Source organism: Dermacentor silvarum, chromosome 1 (genome assembly GCF_013339745.2).
Source record: "Dermacentor silvarum isolate Dsil-2018 chromosome 1, BIME_Dsil_1.4, whole genome shotgun sequence".
NCBI lineage: Eukaryota > Metazoa > Arthropoda > Arachnida > Ixodida > Ixodidae > Dermacentor > Dermacentor silvarum.
The window spans coordinates 431,710,116-431,731,980 of NC_051154.1; the positions used below are offsets into that span (position 1 = coordinate 431,710,116).

General features: G+C 46.2%; 1 protein-coding gene across 1 annotated transcript in view; it reads left to right on the forward strand.

Moving 5' to 3' along the window:
* The first annotated feature begins 1,229 nt into the window (after positions 1 to 1,229).
* LOC125942584 (trans-aconitate 2-methyltransferase-like) overlaps positions 1,230 to 21,865 on the forward strand; it is a 33,193-nt gene continuing 12,557 nt past the window's right edge. Inside the window, exons 1-3 of the mRNA XM_049660773.1 lie at positions 1,230 to 1,554; positions 18,137 to 18,400; positions 20,559 to 20,925. Of these exons, the coding sequence (XP_049516730.1) occupies positions 18,138 to 18,400; positions 20,559 to 20,925 (630 nt within the window). The 5' untranslated portion in view covers positions 1,230 to 1,554; position 18,137. The remainder of the gene's footprint in view (positions 1,555 to 18,136; positions 18,401 to 20,558; positions 20,926 to 21,865) is intronic.

Genomic DNA, 21,865 nt, shown 5'->3' on the forward strand with positions numbered 1-21,865 from the left:
ACCGCTAATACTGCGCTTTGGAGCGTATATTCCTTATCCCCTAGTGAACCTCTGCTCATCCACAGCGTGTAACCTAGGTCGGTTATCCGATCCAGATCGCGGACGAGGACACATCGCCATGTTGAAGAGCGGAGGAGATATTATCGCTCCTTGAGGTGTTCCATTGTTAGGCATTTTAAATACATCCGATGTGATTTGGCCAATACTGATGCTTGCCTCGCAGTTGGAAAGAAACGCTCTTAAATAATTGCATGTGCGCGCACCACAACCCACGAGTTCGAGTTCCTCCAATTTTGCGGCGTGAGAGACGTTGTCGAAGGCTCCTTGGAGGTCTAGTGCTAGGACTAATCTCTCGTCGCCGTACGGTGTATTAGTTCGAATTTCGTCTCTAAGTAGGAGGAACGTTTCCTGGCAAGATAAACCCGTGCGAAATCCTATCATGGAGTCCGGGAACCAGCTCCGCTCTTCCAGGTATCGCTGCAATCTACTATCTACCCAGGAAGGATGTGAGCGATACTGGCCGGGGTGTATCGATCAAAGGATTCTTTTTTGGTTTACGGATCACGATTGTTTTAGCCAATTTGCACTCTTCGGGCAAGTCTCCCTTGGCCCAGCACTCGCTATTGAAATTATTTGTTGTTTTTGAAGTAATTTCCTTTAGCTGAGTGCAATAAGCCTTGTTTTCGCGAACAGGCTCGATCGTTCATGCATCAAAGTCCATCAACGAACATTGCGTGTGTCGCCACTTAAAAGCATAAAACAGCAAACTGCCTTGTTTGTGTAAAAACCAGGACCGCTATTTCGGTTTCCTCGGACCCCTTTCTTTCCGCCTCTAAAACTTCGTTTTGTCCTGTTTTACTGTCTCTTTTTCTTAAACTGGTTAACGGCGCGTTTCTACCACGACAGGATGCGACCATTTATTGCCGGAAACATTAAGATAAAAAACAAAAATGCGGTAAATTTTTGGTGCGTAGCTAATCATGAGGCGCATTCATAATTCCCGCAGGGAAGCTTCGTGGCTGTTAGGCACACCCACTAACGAGTGTCGGCGAATCGCAAAATTTCCTGCGAAGGAGATCGGGGATAATTTCTCTCGCCGGTTTCTCTGACTCCGGGCCCAGCGTCGACAACGCTGCTTGTTTCAGCGAGGCAAGTTAATCGGGCTATGAAACAAAGCGTACTCGTCACGCGCATCCGGTCTAAGCGGAGTGGCCTTCACCTGTGCTTTATCAAACACGTGCGGACACATACGTGGGCGATGAACTATGGTGCTCCACTCAGCTGTTAAGCAGCTGGTTTGTTTTACGTCCCACCAATGTTACAGTTACCTGCTTGTGTTTTTTTTACCGTACTTAATTCGAGCCTCGTGATTTGTCGAAGCACAGAGCTGGCTGCTTACGAGAACCAACTGGTACGTGAGACTAAAAGTTTTTAAAGCAAATCGTGCCATTGAGTGGAACAAAGTAAGGAAACCTAAGCGCTGCAAAATACCAGTCTCTTCGCCCCTCTGTTCCCCGCCAGCTTGGCTCCCCTGTGAAAGCAACAAGCGGAAAGGTAAGCTCACTGCGGGATACCGTACCTAATGACAAAGCTGAATATCGAGCAACACACACACACACACACACACACACACACACACACACACACACACACACACACACACACACACACACACACACACACACACACACACACACACACACACACACACACACACACACGCACACATATATATATATTGACCCTTACGGCTGATAATGGTCACGATGCACGCCATTACCAACCGGGGAACGTCCCACAAGAGATATCGCTGCAATACGTGCACATCGTGTGTGCGCTGATTTCTTGTTTCACGTAAAGCCTTCTGTGTTACTAATGTGTCTGCTTGCACGCGAGTCTCAGCACGCATCTCTTAGAGCTCTCACGCCTCACACTTCATTTAGACAGGCTTCATCTTTCTCATGTTTGCACATCGAGAGACTGCTATGAGGAACATCAAATTTATTAATGTCGGGGGTCATCTACGCAGATGATATTGGCTCTACATTATTTCGCGGATCGGGAGAAAGCTACTATATAGTCAACGAAGGGCAAGTTTGCAGAAAATGTTATTCTATTTGTAATGTTCTTACCAAAAATACAACAGCTCCCAATTGCATTCAGCAACAGAGGCGTGTGAGGCAACCCCTTACGGGGAAATGCTTGTTCGTGTCTTCGTGGATGACGGTTCCCATTTAGAAGAGATGGCCTGGTCTGTCTCTATCCTAGACGAATCAGGCGAGTTTCACCCGCAGAAGGGAAGCGTCTTCCGGATTGCTGTGGCAAGGTCGAATCTAACATTTCAGTGTGGCGGGTTGGATTTCTCGAGGTATATCGTCGACGCAGCCCCGTTTACTGATTTTTGTTAATATTGTAAGTTCGCCCAGCGGCATACACTATTAAATATACAAATGTACGCCGGTTTCGGCGGTGAACATCAATAGTTCTTTGTAGATAATCCTGCCTGTCGCCCGGCTCTGCGCTTCAGCACAGCGCGTTAAGAAAACTATGACAATCTCACATCGCACGTTTTTTAGTGGCTTTTTGGTGGCATGTTCTGCACATCCATTCATTTGGCTCGGCGCCAAATAAGATCTTCACTTATTTATTTATCTTACTCATTTACAACATTCAATATCTAGCCTGCTGAAGCACCAATGCTTTAGCGCGGGTCATTGCAGCCGACTTTCCCGGGCTGAAAAAAAAAACGAAAAAAAAAACGCTCACATGCGGTACATGCCAGCTTAGAGGTTGTTCAATTGCGGGGAGTATTAACCCGCGCAAATATATAGCTGCATTCACACGACCGACCGAATCCCGCGGACCAAATTGATAATTACACACTAAAAAAGCAAATGAATAATGTTTTTTTTTATTTTACAATGTATTAGTTTGTTCTTGGGAACCCCTACCGACCTGTGCTTATGACACAAGAAATAACCTGCCTGTGCAAGCCTCTATATAGCGATTATGCCGGGCGAAATGGCATTGGTCACTTGAGCGCGGTAGTTTGGTCCAAGTTTTTTTTTCATTTCATTGCGTGTTTTTACAGCGAAACATTCTATGGCGATGATTCCGGGGTATTTCGCGTCCATAGACAGAAAACTACCATGATCAATTGCTCATACTTCCCTAAGCAATGGATCATACCCCCGTAAGGGAGAGGCTACAAGCACTCAGCAAATGGAAGCGAACAGTAAATACATTCTTTGAAATCGTGCATACAACATACGGAGGAGCATACGGTTCAGTAAACAACAAGCTCAAAACAAGCATCCAAACCACATAATTGATGATAAGGCGCTCATGATAGCAATGCGAAGCACGTAGCGCTCCCCGCATACGTCTCCCGGTAAAAGAGAGAGAGATAAATGAGATGCGAAAGGCAGAGGGGCTAACCGGAAGGTTAACCCCTCTGCCAGTTGCTACCCTAATCCATTTTGCTACTCTGCACTGGGGAAGGGGTAAGGGGAGACAGAAAGCTAAAGAAAATGTACACACATAGAACGCGAGGGAGATAAAATAAATGTCGCAGTTTCGCCCGAAAGGCGAAGCATTAATTGCGATCGCAAATTGGTAGAGAGCTATTCGGAGTAGGGATAGTAGTTTTATCGGCTGCATAAACTTCGACACATTCACTTACTAACTGAATTAACAGGAGTGGTGTCAGCGCGCACAAGCAAACATGAGTAGATCACACTGAATGACCACAGATAACGACTGTCAAAAGGCTGGCAGCAAGCGCCGCCGCCGCAGCGGGCGAAGGTTCGTGCGGTCTGTCGCTTCAAGGGAAACTGAGCGGCGAATGCACAGCGCATACAAAGGTCAGAACAGTGTGGAGATAATAGACAGTGCGGGCGACCGCCACAACCGCGGGGAAAGTACGAGCGCAGTTGTTGGCAGATTAGAAGCTGCACCCCCCCTCCCTCCCGCGCTGCCTTCCCGCTTTCTTGCTTTCGCGCGGGAGATTGAGTGGCACGTTCCCCTTACGCCCGGTTGCAAGATACGCCTTTGGTGCCGGATCACAGCGTCGCCCCGCTTCCCTGCCTCCCATACCCTCACGGCCTTACGCGCAACGGTCGCGTTTGCTTTTCGCCGTGCGTTCGCTCTCCGTGATAGCGCGCGTCCCCCGCGCGCTTTCGCTCGCGCATACGGCGCGCGGCGATGATTTTATCGCCCTTGGACTTTATACGGAACATCACGGCGACGGCGACGCCTACGGCAGAAATCCGGTTTAAGTGCCCATATAATTGCTATCGCAATAAAAACACATGCCCACACAAAGCAACTCAGGAGCGTCACAGTTGTTCAAACAGGTCGCTTCACTGGAGGAACTTGAACAGCGCCCTCGTCGCCTGCTGGTGTGAAGACCACATCAGCCGGCATTCTAAGATCCCGGTAAAGATCACTGTTGGGCAAGCTGCCGCGGCGACGCCAGCTTGCGACGTGGGGCGTGACGTCCCTATCTTTTCGTTCATAAAATAACCAGCCGAGAAAATGATTTCAATGTTGTTGCGTCGCCGCTATATGGGCGGTGGCATGCTGTAAAATTTACCATTGCTCCCTTTCTTACCATTACTCTAAAATAGCACAAGTACCATTACTCCAAAGCCATAAAGCATTGCATTGCCCCCTAAGCAGTTGTAGTGGTAGTTTTCAACAGCTTCGCTGGACAGCTACTATCGGAGAGCGGGGATGAAGAGTTTTTATTTTTTTTTCAAGGCGGGGCGTGCCTTTCTTCGAATTTCGCCGGAGCTAGCGCATGCCATTTATTGGCATCATACGTGGTGGCACAGTGGCTTTGGCATTGCGCTCCTAAGCCTGAGGGCGCGTGATCAAATCCCTATACACGGTGGCCGCATTACGATGGAGGCGAAATGCAAGAACCCCTCGGTACCGTGAATTGGGGGCACGTTAAAGAATCCGTGGTGGTCAAAGCTAATCCGGAGTGCCCCACTACGGCGTGCCTCATAATCATATTGTAGTCTCGGCATTTAAAACGCCCGAATTTAATTTTAATTTATTGTCCAAAAGCGTATATTTAGACGGTGTGGAATTGTGGATGTTCACGCCGCTGCATCCGACGTGCTGTGTCCCACCGTGACGATGAATGTGGAACAGCTACGCAAAGAAACGTCGCGCTATGTATGTTCACTCTCCGTAAAACGAGCTGTTAGCGTACCACAGACAGCCAAATCGGTAGATCGAAATGCTTTCTTATACTATTATGGTACAGCGCTGTCTTATCTGTTAAGTTTTTAATATTATAATCTACCTCGTCCCTCTGGGATCCTTGAGGTATGAATAAATAGTTTGAATGGAACGGTGTCGCACAGAGTTGCGAGTGCTTCAAGGATTCTGAGAAAAGGTTTCGCATATATTACTTTATTGTGACTGTGTGCTGGCCTTTTCATCCATTGAAGCATGAAGCATAAGTTTATTGTGATAGAAATTGTATGGACACTCGAGGCACATTCGTGCCGTCAGCGTCGCCGTCGTTGTCGCCGTGAGGTTGCGATAAAGTCCAAGGGCGATAATATCGTCACCGCACGCCGTATGCTGTATGCGCGAGTGAAAGCGTGCGAGGGTGAGCCGCCGATCGCGGCTCACCCGCGATTTTACTCCGGGCGGCCCGGGCGGCCGTGCGCGCCCGCCCGAGCCGCTGTATCTTGAAAGCCATCTGAGTTGAGGACACAGTCCGCCATGCGCTGTTTTTGTGTGCGCTGTGTGAGTTTTTTGGCGGCTTAGTTCGCGTTGATGCGAGACGCAGCACGAAGGTGAATTCGCTCGCTGCTGCTGCCGTTCTTCCTCATTCCAGCGTTTTGACAGCGAGCTTCCGCGGTCATCGAGTGCAAACAAATACAATTTAAATTTTATTTCGGAAGTCATGATGGAGTTCCATTTTAAAGAAACATTAAAGCGAGAGGTCCCAGGGTTTAGACAAAAACTGACGGGGGAACCTCCTGTGATTACACAAATACAGTAATTATACAAAGAGAGCAAGCAGCAATGAAAAGTGCGGGCGTGTGAGCTATCTAAATGCTAATAATTAGGCAAATTGATTAGTTCCAAGAAAATAATTAAAAAGAATTAGGTACGTAGGATAATGATAATACTAATAAAAGCACAAGCAAGTGAAGAAGCAACATTAGAAACAGTATAATATGGATAATCAGCTTCACCTAATGCAAGAAACTTATCTTATTTCCTAAATATCAATTGGCTACACAAAAAATTCAGACACGTTCCACTACGTGACGATGGAAGACCAGCGAAGCTTTTGGTTTTCTTTAATTATATTACTTTTTTTAATTTGGTGGTTATGTTAAATGGTTGTAAAGAGACAACACATAGCTTCGTTGTTTAATTTTCTCTTGATTTTTGTAATTCCATGCACTTGGTCACCATATTCATCACTATATAACGACCTTATGATCGCTATGGTAAACTGCAATTTGGTGCACATCGAATGTAGACACATTCTTGCTAAATGTGACATCGATGCACGATCTGTTGCGTGTTGTTGTCGGCATATCCACTTCATTGCAACACTTGAAGCCGAAACGTTCCAACATGAACAATGAGATCCACCTTCCGCAGGCCTGCTGATGTCAACGTTAAAGCCCCCCCCCCCCCCCCCCCGACGACAATAGATGTGTTATTGCCGAGAGACACCCAACCCAACACATGAGTCAGCAAGACTTCGATCTCTCTCTTTGAGGTTGCGGGAGCGATGGATACCGCAGCAACTACTGTGCCATCTTCTATCCTAACAGCACAAGCGTCCACACAATCCGAGATGGTGGCTTCATTTACGACTGGCATATTGTACGGGGTGTCACTCATGCATTCGGTCTTTGCATAGATGGCGACTCCACCCACCCGGGACTCGACGCTCTTGTTGCACGTCAATCGCGTGTGTCCATTCACTGACAAGGGTAGTTCAAGGGTGCGTTACAGATCCCTGAGCCACCAGGGGTAAGTGCCATTGAGCTTGGACCATTTCTTCACAATTACCAGGATCGGCCCACATGATGATTTGTTTTCGTGAACATCTCAGACACATTTTTCCAGATCATAGCCATAGACAGCTTCGGTGTAAGAACGTCAATAATACTCAAAAATGACATGTTGGCAGTTAATTAGGAAGTTCCAATGAGTCGTTCAATTTCTTTGCAAAATATTTCTTGGTGCTCGCAGCAAATAAACAAACATTGTGCGACGATTTTATTTCGAGCAGCAATAAATTTCATTTTTCTATGCATGAACGCAGAGCTGTACACTTGCCGTAATCACTTACAGCAGGCAAAAATGGTTATTCTGCTGGGAAAACCGAGTACGATTGTTACTAGTAAGTTGTTTACGATTTAGTCATTCAATGTAAACAAAATGTGTGATGAGCCTACATGCAATTATACATCATTTGTGTTCAATTAATTGTCGTAGCGGAAGAATATTCAATGACGCCAAGAAAGAATGCTTGAAATTTTGAGAAAAGTTTGGTGTCGATTTAAATTCGCGTGGACTGGAGCGTGGGAATTGTGTTACTCAATGTAAATATTGCTGTGTCATCATCATATAGTATACATGCTGTCTTATTAGGAACAGCAGATAAGTCATTAATGTCCAGCAAACATAAAAGGGGGCGTAAAATTGATCATTGGATGACTCCTACTTTGATGAATTTCGGTGATGAGAGATGACCGTTAACTTGTACCTTCTTAGACCGGTCGATCAAGTAGTTACGAATAAAGCTTAGAGGAGGACGAGGTATGCCAAATGTTTCAAGTTTAACAAACAGTAAGCCATGATTTATGATGTCAAAGGCTTTAGTCAGAATGATCTATATAGATCCCATAATTAGGCCTCTGTGAATAGCTTGGTTAATTTCTTCATTTAAAGTGATCAAGTGCCATTCCTGTAGAATAACCTTGACAAAATTCGAATTGCTGAGGCGACAAAAAGGTTATATTTTAACAAGTAATGCATTAAACGAGTGTGGAATTGCGTTCCCATTACTTCACCATAAAAATGGAAGAATGGCGTTGTTTATTTGAGTCTGAAAAAAGCCCGCGAATACAGGCAATATTGCCACGCGAAAGGCCGATCGAGGCACATTGCGTGTGTTCGCGGGCTTCGTTCAAGCTCAGAAAACACTGTTATGTAGCGCGTATTGAGCAACAGAAAGCTGTATCGGGAGGTTTTTCATGTCGCTCTATAACTTTCTCATTGACACTTTTGGTCTAATTATGATATTTAAGAAGTTTATTAAATAATTAGGACTAATTAAATAATGAGGCGGAATGCAAGAAATAATCTGAGTATCTCCAAACGACGTCGAACAACATTATCTGGGTTCCGTCTAGCTACATGACAGTTAAATATTTTAAAATCTTGGTGCATGATAGTTGGGACAACCTGTATAGTGGAACTGACGGTGGTCTTCTCCGAACCACCGTGGGTTGCACTTGGCCCCTCGAAGAGGCAGGACGTATGTCGAGTGAGCTCCTTAACAACACTTTTCAATGGGGTGAATGGATCCGGGTACTCAAAGAGATGCGGTGTAATACTAACGCATTCCTCTGGAATTTAGCGTTATAACACCACTGAAATGTGTCGACACGTTAGAGTTTACAGTGTGAGTCGTGCGACAGCAGTGGCACCTGTAGGCAGCGCTGTGAGTCAGGGACGGGAGACGCAGGCGTTCGCATCCTGATGCCATATTCTCGCCTTTGTTTTCACTGCGAACTGCGTTAAAAGCACAAAAGTTGTTTCGTCTGTGCGTCCATTTTACCGTTTCGCCGACTACGACAACCGTCATCGGCAAGTCGCCGTGATACCACCTCCTTATCCTAAGCGTCCCCTCACCAAACAGCGAAGAATAACCAGTCTTTGCCAACCACCTACACGACGATTCCAACTCTTCTACCTTCCAGATTGTGCTCCTAGTTGAGTGCCTGACATATTTTTCTACTATTGGTGCAGCGCTGGTGAAAGCGCTTGGTAACTGTGCGGGGCTTACCGTGTCACAAACCCTATGAGTGGTAGCGTCCGTTCAAGCAATCCGTCTGTCAACTATGTGCACCCCAGTTTAGTGTGGACGAATAAACGGGGTCCATCGACAGGGTAGGTGGCGTGCAGTCATGCTAGCGACGCCGCTTTGTCTCAGGAAAAGTAAAAATAAAAACACCCAAATGCACGAAGGTCAAAACCAAAGGTCGTTCAAACGAGTCATGGGTCGCACAACATCACTGAAAAACGTATCAGCTGCATCACTGTTGCTTCACTCACTTGTATCCATGTACGCAGAAACAGGAGGTCACCATTCAGCATTGAGCTATATGAGATTCCCTTCTGCGTGTTTGACCCATGTGTAGGACCTTATACGTGAAGGCCAGTTGAGGTAAGACGATGAAGGGTTCGTCTACTCTACGCTGCACTGTGCCTCCGACGTCAGCTTTTACTTTTGCCCTTGCTAGTTACCGTTCTGCTTGTAACTCAAACTATGCGCTCTTTTAACATCGTCACTCACTCGTTCAGAATTTATATTCACACTTTTCAGTTACTCTGGCACCATCGCGCAGATTTTTTTCCAAAATTCTTTGGCAATAATGGGTTCCCCGACCACGCGGTTTGCCCAGCGTTTCACTGCTATTTGGAATGTTGAAAAACGATCAACGGGCGAAACATAACTGCATGTACAGTGCGCCACTATATAAAAAAAATACTCACTATCTCGGTCCTGCGAAAGTGAATGTCCAGCGAAGCTGTTGCAAAAGAACCATTGCAATTGCTGAGGGTGGTACACAATGCTTTATTGATGGTTCAGATGCTTGTTTTGAGCTTGTTCTTGATTGAAACGCATGCTATTCTGTGCGTTGTATGGGTGATTTTAATGAATGTGTGAATGATTTCGCGTCACATTGCTGAGCGCTTGTAGCCTCAGCTGTACGGGGGTATTGTCCATTGCATTTTTTGCTTGTCCGCACTGTTTTCTCAAGGATAAGAAACGAAATACGTTGTGGGCGATGAAGCTGCGGATTGGCAAAATGTGAGGGATGAAATGGTCATGTGCAACGAGTATTTATTGAACAAATACTTTTTTGGGGGGGGGCAGCTTCAACTGCCTTCAGTGCTCCCATTTTAGTACTTTACTAGCAAATATGAAATAATGCTGAAAATGAGTTCGAACCCCCCCGAGAATCCAGACAAAAAATAAGGCTGTCTCTTAAAGAAATATACAATTCAGCCCTGGGAGTTTAGTAAAAAAGGTTCCCTAAAGCTTTGGACTTACGCAATATATCCCTATAGCATGTGAAAACGCTAATGGGAATGATTGATTGTAAAGTTAGTGGCTGCACGCAAACTTGCCCTTCGTGCATATATTCTCACTTAGCAGTACCTTGTAATTTATCCTTGTAATTTTCTTGTAATTTTGAGATCGTTAACAAGCATTGCACGACTAAATTGGCCCAATACTCATTTATCCCACGTGAATGCATTGTAGCTTTTAGTTTACTTGGCAATGTGACTGCGAATAGCTTTAATTGGGCGCTAGCTTGGTTCAGCCTTGAGCGACACCGTGATGATCGCTTCTACTAACTGCGGCATGTCTACTCCCGCACATTATATATATATTAGAAGACAGGACAAGAAATAAAGAAGGATGTGGTGACATTTACGGCACCGATTTAATTGCAGACTTCGGCCTTTATCGTATGGGGCGACTTTTTTACAAGGCTTGTTTACGAGCGAAGAAACTCGACCCGGTCTACGGTGCTCATGGTCTCGATAATTTCGCAACATAGAGAAAGAGAGAGAGAGAGAGATTCTTTATTAGGAAAACAGAGGTTTTGCCGGCGCGTATAAAACCGCTGGCATGCTACTCTGTATAGGGATGGGGAATGGGATTAAAAGATTGCAGAGGGGAGTGGGAAAAAAAGAGCACAAAAAATGAATATGAAGTGCGCAAATGGACCTGATTATAATATTTACAGGTGACATGGCGGGTAAATTTAGGCTTTTTTATATGAAATGGTTGATCTTTAAAGCTTTCCGATTAGACCAATTTCTGACAGGTATTTGAACAATAAATCACAAACCCGCCGCTGTTTTGAAGGGCCGGACTTGGACCTATAAGATGCTGGGTAATGTTAACGGATCGTGGCAAATTATGTCCATTTGTTGCTCAATACATTGTCTCTCATCGCGGTACGCCGGGCATTCTAGTAATATGTGCTCCATTGTCTCTGGGTTGCCACAGTTATCACAGTAGGGGTTAGTGGTACGCCGTATGCGGTACCGATTGTTGTTCGTGTATGCCACGATCAGTTGAAGACGATGGTACAATGTCTCTAAGTGTCGAGGAAGTGGTCGTGGAATTTTTGATCGCGGACCTATTTCGCGGAAATCGCGGACCTATTTTGCCGGAAGCCATTCATTTCCTCCCGGTAACTTTTGTAGTTTCCAGGAACCAATTTAGTCGTTCGTGAATTATTTTTTTCGAATAGATTCCCTACGCACCTAAGCAGAGATATGCGTCTGAAGGAGGCGTAATTCGTCGGCTGCTTTCCTGGCTTCAATGTATGAATAAGTTTCGCAAGCTTCCATTTCGTAGGAACCTCCCCATTTATCCATGAGGCGTTGTAGTACTCCAGAAGACGTTGGCGAGATGTGTGGCATAGATTTGCGAGGGCTGCATAACTCATACCGTCATGGCCAGGTGATGATCGCTTGTTTGCGTCGCCGATTGCTGCTGTGAGCTCTTCAATTGTAAACGGTAATTCTAACTAAGGAAGGGTCGCTCGAGGTGGACTAGACTGATGACTTGCAATTTGCAGAAAAGGTTGTGCCCCGCTGAAAAGGAGCCTAGATTATTGCTCTGGCACCCCTTTCAGGGATGCGTGCTCATGTAATGAGAGGGCGATAAAGGGATAAAGCTGTCGCGGCTCTTTGCGAGTGCCTCTGACGACTCGGCAGATTTTTCTCAGCGTTTTCGTATGTCCAGCGCCTCACAAAAGTCCCTCCACCTTTTACGGTTCAGTTTAGTGAGGTAATGCCGTACATGTCTTTGTCCCCGTCGACAAGTTCTGAGGTCTTCGATATTGTTACTACGTAGAGCCTTCTTTTCGGCACGCCTTCGACTGGCACAGAACCTTTCGAATTCTTTGTCGTTAGTAGGTACATTACAATGCTTAGTGGCAGAGCGGGTACCTTGTTTGAGGCGATGAGCTATTCTAGTTTTTATTCTAGCAGTCGAGGCTGTGATGCCTTTGTCTACGGCTGCTGTGTAAGCTTCCCAGTCTACCGACTTCAGTTTCACTTTTCTGGGCAACGTCCGAAAATGAAGGGCTGAGATTAGGATCGGGTAGTGATCACTACCTCGAGTCTCGAAATCTGTACACCTGCCGAACATAGGGGCAACTTGACTTGGTGCAAATGTGACGTCAATGCAGCTAACAGTATTCGAGGTTTTCAGCTATGTTATGCTGCCATCGTTCAAGTGCTCTATATTGTATCTTGTAAGAAGCTGCGCCAGCTTAGCACCCTGAGCACATGTATGTGAACTGTCCTAGATCTCGTTATGTGCGTTAAAATTGCCACATATTATATGAGTGCTTGTCTACAAGCTTTACAATCTTGACTCGTCGAAAGGTGATCCTGGTTCCAAGTAGACTCCGATCAGGGTAAATAGTTTAAATGCAATCACTGTGGTTGCGCAAATATATTCATTCTTGTCATGTGGTGCTACGTCAATCACAAAGGCAGGCACGTCGTTGCGAAATCAAAAGAGCCGTCGGCTAATTCCGTTTTGTCGCCTTGAACGATGAAAATAATAACCCTTTATCCTAAACTGCTCGTCGATGCGAGACTCGGAAATGACCATGAAAGGTAATCGGTACACTCGCGCAAGATACTTAAGGTCTGCTAGCTTCGAGTGCAAGCCGCGAGCGTTCCACTGGAATATAGTACATGTGCGGAAATGTTTGTTGGTGGACACCGCTTGCGAGATGATTGTTAGCGAAGCCATCGTTGCTACTCCGAAGAATCACGGCGTTGCGCCGTGAAAGAAGACGCCACCAGCGGCTCCAAAGTCAGGACGGCCTCTACCTGATGGATGTTTTTAAACAAAGGACGGGCACGGAGAATAGCAGTGATTGCTGCGAACATTATGGGAAACAGTATAATTGATATGTCATTTACAGTGCTCCCATCCATCAGCTTTTCTTGGTTCTTCCTGTTCTTCTGCTGCGACCTTGGGGACACTTGTGGTTGTTGTGGGTTTGCGGCCGTATCACTTAGGGCTTTCATTGACTCTTTGCAGATGGACTTCGCTGGTTTTCTCTCACGACTGAGGCGAAATACTTTTTTGAAGACATGTCGCTGGGCAGTACCCTGTCGTGTTGCTTATGGTTTGTAGATGTAAATATCACATCAGGATTCGGTGATGGTTCTCGTCGTTTCCGCACTTTTCCCTGGATTTGCTCCCTTGTCCGTGCAAGACTGGCTTATTTCTTTTTGGGACACCCTCCGTATGATGCAGCATGCTCCGCTCCACAGTTTGCACATCGAGGCTGAAAACGTGAGGTACACTCCTTATGCATATTTGCACCAGCGCATATCTTGCAACGGATGGGCCGTTACAATATTCCACTAAATGTCCACGTCTTTGACATCTGAAACATTGAGTAGCGGACCCCTTGTACTCCGTCCCGGGATAACTGCAGAATACAAGCGACACTCCGTTTGGTAAAGGGGCATCCTTAGAGAATTCGAGGATGACCGAGCGTCTTCTGGTCTCCGTTGCCACGCCATCTTCGTTAGCCACGTATGAAACTTGCCTTTTAGCATATATGACTCCTTGTTCGCTCAAATACTCCTTGAGGTCATCATCCGAGTACTCAACAGAAACGTCCTGTATCCTCCCGTATGTGGCAGAGTAGGAGTATGGAACTCAAGCTTCTAAAGCAATACCCGACAGATCTGCCACCGCGAGGAGGCGATTAGCTGCAGGAAGTGTAGACACTATCACCATGATGCTGCCATCCTTGTTGAGACGATGGCTGAGTAACGTTTCTTGGGCTGTTGTCACGACCGCAGAAGCCAGAAGATTTGGGTTTACTCTCCATAAGCTGCTGTCAGTCTGAGTTGGCTTAAATATAATAGGAACACCTGTGGCTCTTTTTTTTTTTGTAAGAGACAACAGTGAAGGCTGTCTGGTCCATCTCTTCGTTGTCTCCTGCAGATTCTCTTGTCTCGATCTCATCTTCACGTAGCCTTTACCTTGCTTGATCATCTTCTCTGTGGTCTACAGAAAGAACATGCTGAATTGATGGCTGATTGCTTGTGATGAATGTCATCAGAGCATCACGAAGGGCGGGTGACGGCGGAGGCCCGCCGCGCTGCTGCTTCGGTCCGGTGCGCTTTGGGAACCGCTTGAAGTGCTTCGCTCGCAGGACGGTGACCCCTAGACAAATTTTCGGTGAGAGCAAGGCACAAGAAGCAAAAAAATGAACTCTACATTGGCTAAAAAACACTTCAAATTACAGACGGGCGTTCGGAAGCGAGCCTATCATTCGTCGTCTTTGTCTTTCTCCCGACAACATATAACGTGTTCGGCATGAAGCGCACCCTCACCTTCGATGAGACACCTCTTCGCTTCTTTAGAAAGGTCAATCATTGTACTGAGCAAAGGTCCGTGAACTACCTGCTTCCTGAGACGCGCGCGTTTCCTTAATCACGGCCACTGGATAAAAAAGGTGCCTTTTTTTATCCAGCGGCCGTGCCTTAATTGATGCGTCCATCCTATGACCCCTTCACTATCATTGGTAACACACATCGAAACCGTCTGCCCTGAAGCTTCGCGTGCGTTCGGGTACTTGCAAATTTACCTTAGTAAAGCATCCCCGTAGAGCAAGAAGCCTGCATACCTCATGTACATCCGACCTAAACTCGGATACGCGTCACCTGTCTGGCACCCAACTCATGTGTACCTCAGCTACCAACTTGAAGCGATCCAGAACCGCGTCGCCCGATTCATCGCACCAGACTATTCAAGGCAATCTATAGCGTTACGTAAATAAAAAGCACTCTCGACCTTCCAACCTTTGCATTGCATCTCCTCATTATGGCCCCCCCCCCTCTCCCGTGCGTATGCCGTCTTCATTTCTACTACTATCCCCCGCTTTCAACACATGCTTTGTTACAACCGTCTTTGCGAACTTCCGCTCGCCTAAATCATAGCCTACCCTTAACGCGTATCCCTGGTCAAACATTAAAAAGACAGATTCATTCTTTTGACATGCAATAATCTATCGAATTCGCTCCCTGATAGCATACATGTGCTCTCGTTATCGTGATTATTCATTGCATTTTTAATCACTATTTCATGTTGCACGATCCATGATCCTATGTAGCCGTCTTTTGAAAGCTAAGCAGCGTTGGCGTAGCCTTGTTATGGTAACAAACACTAGTGTTTTCTTACCGTTGTTGTTAATACCTGGTCCTTGTTTTTTCCCTTTTGTATCTTTTTGGTGTTAAAACTATTTTATTATGTTTTTGTTAACAATGAAAACAAGTACTCAAGTCTCACGTTATGTGTTGCCTTCGGGTCTGTAACGATAAATAAATGAAAAGAAATGAAATGTAATGTAAACTATACACCCCCCCCCCCCACCCCCATGATCAACTTGCCGTGCGACCTATGGGTGCTGGAAGTGGCGAATGCCTTTTTCGCTTGGCCATTGCAACCCAATTTGGGCTATGCCCGATGGTGGAACGCACCATCGTTTGCACGCGACGATGACATCTGAGTTGCCATGTTGATGGACCTAAGAAAGCCTAGAAGCAGACAAGAACAGGTATGACCGATAGTTAACATTCTTCAGTTGCCTGGGGAAATTGGCTCTGGCATCCGGGGCATTCCTTTCATTTCGACCATCGGCGACGGTCTTTCGTAGAAGTCCTGCGGCCATGGAGTAAATAAAACCAACTCTAGGGAAAAAGCTCCCCATAGCACTCATGCATTTAAATCGGTAACCGCCAGGGCGCCGCCATGTTTCTACTCTGTGCAGGCGCCCAGGCACGCAGACGAGATTCCACCGACGAAAAGCGCAATCAAACGCTATCTCGAGCCTCTCTCGGTACGTTGCCGCCATCTAGTTCAGACACCTGCAAACGCACCCTTTCACGCACAAGAAGGTAAATGGAGGTTTATAAATAACCATCCTAGCTATCTCGAAAATATGCGGAATCAACTTTACGCATTGTCCATATGTTCGCACTACGTGTATATGCTTGCTTTTGAATCATATTTTTATTATATTTAGCGTTACAAAAAACAGATGTAGCAATGTGGGGACGCCATTGCGGAAGCCCAACTTTATTTATTTATTTATTCATGTATTTATTCATTTATTCATTCATTTATTCATTCGTTTATTCATTTATTCATTCATTTATTTATTTATTTATTTATTTATTTATTCTGCGGGCCAGTAGGCCCAAGCAGAAGTGACACAAAAACGAGGAGTATGTGCAATCACAGAAACACTCAACAACAGAAATTAGATAGTAGACAAACCAACAACAGGTAGTAGACCACCCACACTAATTGAGAATATAATACCAGCAATACATACTTTGGTATACCAAAACAAAAATACACAATATATGCTTGTGGGCTGCTGAAACAATAAATTTTCAAATTCATTGCGGAAATCAATGGTGTTGAAAATGAACTGAGAAAGTGTATTCCAATCAGTAATACACCGAGGCAAGAAGCTCTTTTTGAATGCATTTCTTTTAGTAAAAATTGGTTTTAACGCATGTTCCTGCGTATGGCACGTCTTTCGTGTAGTAGCAGGTTTGACGTACGATAAAGTACCAAAGCCTTGTTTGCCTATCGGAACTCTGGGAAGAATGTCTATTCGGTTAAGTTGTCTATAGATGCTTTTCCAAATTTTGAATGTGATTGTCAGTCATTAGTTTGGCAGGAGAATTGCATCTTTTATACTTTCCATAAATAATTCCTATGGCTTTTCTCTGTATCATTTACAAGTCGTGTATTTCCTTTTTAGTCTGCGGATCCCAAACTGTTGACGCATATTCCAACTTAGTGTTGATGTAGGTGTTGTGCGCCAACAACTTAACCTTACTAGCTGCCTTGTTTAATATTCTTCTTAGAAGCACAACTTCGCGAAAGCTGAAGAACACACTTATTTCGTGTGGGTTCACCAGGAGAGGCTACTGGTGAGCACCCAAATACTTATCTCTGCTTATCTGGGCGGTTTAATATGTATAATTTAATAGATAAAAGCACTAGGATGTTTTTTGCGTGTAACTCTTAAAACGGCAGTTTTATCAACATTTATTTCCATATATCGTTCTCGACCCTACCGCTCAACTGACAACAAGGAATCCTGCATTACCTAATGGTCTTCATCACACAACACTTCCTTATAAATAGTACAATCATCTGCGAAGAGTTTAATCGTTACAATGGTAGACACTACTGCGGGTAAATCATTTATATAAATCAAAAACAGCCATCGCCCCAGAAAGGCTCCCCTGTGGTACACGGGAGATTACAGGAAGCATGTCAGAAGCGCAGCCATCAATTTCAACAAATTGTTTCCTATACTTTAGATAGGCCTCTACCCATTTAACGATATAATTTTGCAAACCTGTGGATTCAAGCTTAAAAAAAGTTTCCCATCCGACACCTTGTCAAAGGCTTTCCTGAAATATAGAAATAATACAACGATTTGCCCCACGTCCCAGCTAGTTTCATGTCCAGCTTTACCTGTATAGTCGGTATAGTAACTCCATGCCTGCAGCAATTTGGCACTGACTGATCTCGTCCGTCAGGCACTGTGTATTTTAGTCCTTACTTAAATCCTTAGGCAAAAAGCCGTCGCTAATCAGGCTGACTGCAATATATACGGTCGGTCCTTTTCCGCCGCATGCCACGTTAGATAGGCGTATAGTGCTCGCTCATTTCCCTACGAGCGATATGAGTATGTCATAATGTCAATTTTCATCAAGCAGCTAATCACAATTTCCAAGTCTGCATTTTCATAAATGACTCTCATTGCAGGATGAGTGCAACCGCAGTAAATACCAGCGCCGACGGCAGCGCGATCTCCGCCAAAGGCAAGTCTGCCAGATTCGCTGCGGTCAGAAGCGTCCAAATCTACGAAGAAGCGGCCGAAACAACCGAGGCTACCATGGCTGCCATATTAGAATCCTTCGACCACGCATTCCTACGCGACGACGACCTTCCTGACGCCGCAGCGGAGGCCGGCGGGCAGCAGCAGCAGCCTCGGTGCCAGTTCATCGACGTTGGCTGCGGACCCGGAACGTACGACGCATGCTTTGCACCCTCTTCCCTGCATACGTTTCCATAGTTTTATTATTGTGATAGCAATTACATAGAGACTCCAGGCTCATTTCTGGCGTCAGCGTCGCCGTCGCTGTGTGGTTCCGTATAAATTCCACGGGCAATAAAATCGTCGCCGCGCGCCGTATGCTCCATGTGCGAGTGAAAGCGTGCGAGGGTGAGCCGGCGATCGCGGCTCAGTTTCCCGCACGCAAGCGAAGCGGGAAGGAAGCGCGCCGTCTTTCAATCGCGTGCAACGCTCTGCAGGGAGGGTAGGGAGAGGGGAGGGCGTTTTACTCCGCACCACCCAAGGGAGCGCGCGCGCCCGCCGTGCATTAAGGCTCCGGATGAACCATCTAGCCTAGCAACAAGTCCTGCTCTGGGGGGAGGGTAGGGAGGGGGATGCCTCGTATTACGCTGCGCGCTCCCGCCTGGGCTGCTGTACTTTGAATGCCATCTGCGGCGAGGGCAGAGTCCTTCCCCCTTCTCTGTTTTCGCGGCTTAGTTCGCGTTGCTGCGAGTGGCGGGACGAAGGTCAATTCGCGCGCTGCTGCTGCGCTTAGTTACAACAGCGTTTCGACAGAGAGTTTCTGCGGCCATCGAGTGAGATCGTTCATGCTTGCTTGTGCGCGCGCGACAACATGCTTCTTAATCTAGTTAGTATGCCTATGTTTACAAGTTTACACGGCCGATAAAACTACTATACTTACTTCGTATAGCTGTCTACAAGTTTTCTCTGGCAATCGATGCTTTGCCTTTCGGGCGAAACTGCGATATTTTTTTTGTAACTCGAGGCCTCCGGAGAAATTGTTCATCAACAGCGAGCGGACGCCACAGTACATTGTGCAGTAGACATGTGGCTTAATTACATGGACCATACAATAAGGAGTACGGTCGACACATGCACGCCGCGTCGGCTCAGTTGTTTGCCGCTCTGCAGCTGAGAACGAAGTCACCGGCACGATTCTCGGATTTTGCGGCCACGTTATAACATATGCGTAATGCAAAAAACACCCATGTACTTAGTGTTAGGCGAAAGTTAAAGAACCGCAATAGTCCAAACATTACGCCGGACTCCTGCATGGCGTCAATAATGCATAGTCCAAAGTGCCCCCTAGGAGTGTAAAATCCAACTATTAAAGCCGCAGATTGTGCCCACATTTATTATTAGACAGTTTTAGCAGAGCGCCGCTTAGACCCATGGCATATTCGGGTGGTCGTGTTAGAGCGCTCTGGTAGCGTTTGAAAGGTCATGTAAAACGGTTACCAAGCGTTACCGTTTGCATAAACGTGTTCCTCTGATGATAACGAAGCAGGATCATCACTTACATACCCGGTTGTTGTCGTAATACAGCTTTAAAGTTGTTTTCCATCACTTTTCTGGCACGGCCAGAGAGCTCTGAAACGACCACTAGAATATGCCATCAGATTTCACGCTCTGTTATACTGCAGGGAACTGCGTAGATTTCGCATTTGATGAGCGCGCCTTGCCGAGACGCGAGCGACGCGCTATTAACTCGGCTGCAAAACGACGATGAGGCCAAGTAGATACGCTGTCACGCTCCGCTCAGCCGGCTTTGTAGCGGAGCGAGGGATGCGGTCTTCATTCCGCTGCCGGTATGAGCTTTGTGCGCAAGCGCAATAGCGTTCCCGCTAAGCGGTTGTGTGGCATTTGCTAGCATACGCCGCTCTGAGCGGAGCAGACAACAAGCGCTCAGCGAACACACTATTGAAGTGCCAGGATACAGTGCCACTGGAACAAGAAAACGGTCCAATTTCGGCCGCCGCTTTTTTTTAATAATGTGCCATATGATCACATACTGCTCCCAAACACAGTGCTGAAGGCACGTGTGGCGGTTCTAGTTTTTAAGCAACAATAGGCATTCTCATCGTAAAATAAGTATTTATCGTATCTCAAGTAAACTCTAGTGGCGACCCAGCTCTCAATTAAAGCCGCCCGAATCGTGTATACGTTTTTCCCGAGTGTTCACTAAGTGGAAAGGTTCAGGCGTCAACAAATTTGAAAAGTGCCGATTGGCTCTTGGTAACGCATGAGGTGTGAGAGAACACAGCGTCACGCATATTTCAGTGTAACGTTTAGTGGCCCTTTATGTGGTTAACAAAATGCACCGTCATGCAGTTTCACGCTGAAGCAGCTGTTGCCCCGTCTGCCGTCCCGGTGCCAGAGGCTCGTGGCGGTCGACAACTCCGAGGCCATGCTGGACTTTGCGCGAGAGCACAGGGCTGACCCGCGGATAGAGTATAGAACCCTAGACCTGGCGGCTGAAGTCGACGTCGCTCGATTTGTACGTGAGCACGGACGTTTCCAAAGGGTCTACTCGTTCCTGGCGATACACTGGACGGCCGACCAGCGTAGCGCCATGAGGAATATCGAGACGCTAATGGCACCTGGCGGGGAGTGCTTCCTCGTGTTCTCGGACAACATAGTGCTGTTTGACATCTTCAAGGCCATGATGACTCAGCCGCGGTGGGCGAAGTACTCGGACGTGAGTACTCGAGAAGTTGAATGGCGGAGGTGAGGTACAGCTGAGAGTCGAGTAAAACTCGGCCCACATGGAGCGAACCTTCACGGCGAACTTCGTCTGGGCACGATTCCGGCGAGCGGTTGACCACCTGCGAACATATGTAGCCCGCCTTGATCGAAGGTGAACAGACGCCGGCCGTCGTTCGCCAGTTTTTCGCAATAAAATCGCTCCATGTGGGTCGGACTTTATTCAGCCTCATCGAGTATGTGCATTCGGGGAAAAAGCTACTTTCAAGTGCTACTATTGCAGTGACTGTTTGGTATTCATTCTTTCGGCAACCGGCATCGCAATATTACGACGCAAGAAAACAGGGTATTCAAGCTTTACTTCAGTTCACTGCGAAAAAATTATAAATAATCAATCAATCAATCATTTATTAATCGTGCCCAGGAACAACCGTGAGGTCTAGGTGCTGGCGCATGTATACATAGAAAAAGAAATACAGCAGGGGGATGTCAGTAAAAAAAAACTATGAATAAAAATATCAATCTCGAAAAGAAAAGTGTACATACATGTAACCGTAAGCGCAAAATGCATAAATAAGAAAAAGGAGGAGACGGGAAGTTCAACAATATGTGAAACTAAGACAAAGCAACGAAAATCTCCGAGCACAACAAAGACAGAGAGTTGTGAAAAATATCAAGGTCATAGAATTGGGCGTTATAAAGACTCTGTATTCTGTAGACGGTTGAGTGTTGGTGCTGACAGGCCGCAACATAGAAAGGTCCGTGTTCTCTAGTGATCTTGCGCAGAATACGAAACTTGATACAACTGAGGAGTTCGGGGCACATGAGGATATCGTGAAGGATTTTGAAAAGAAAAAGCAGGTCAGCGCGATTACGTCGGCAGCGAAGTAAGGGCAATGGCTGTAATCCAACACTGCTAGAGCAGGGCCCAGAGT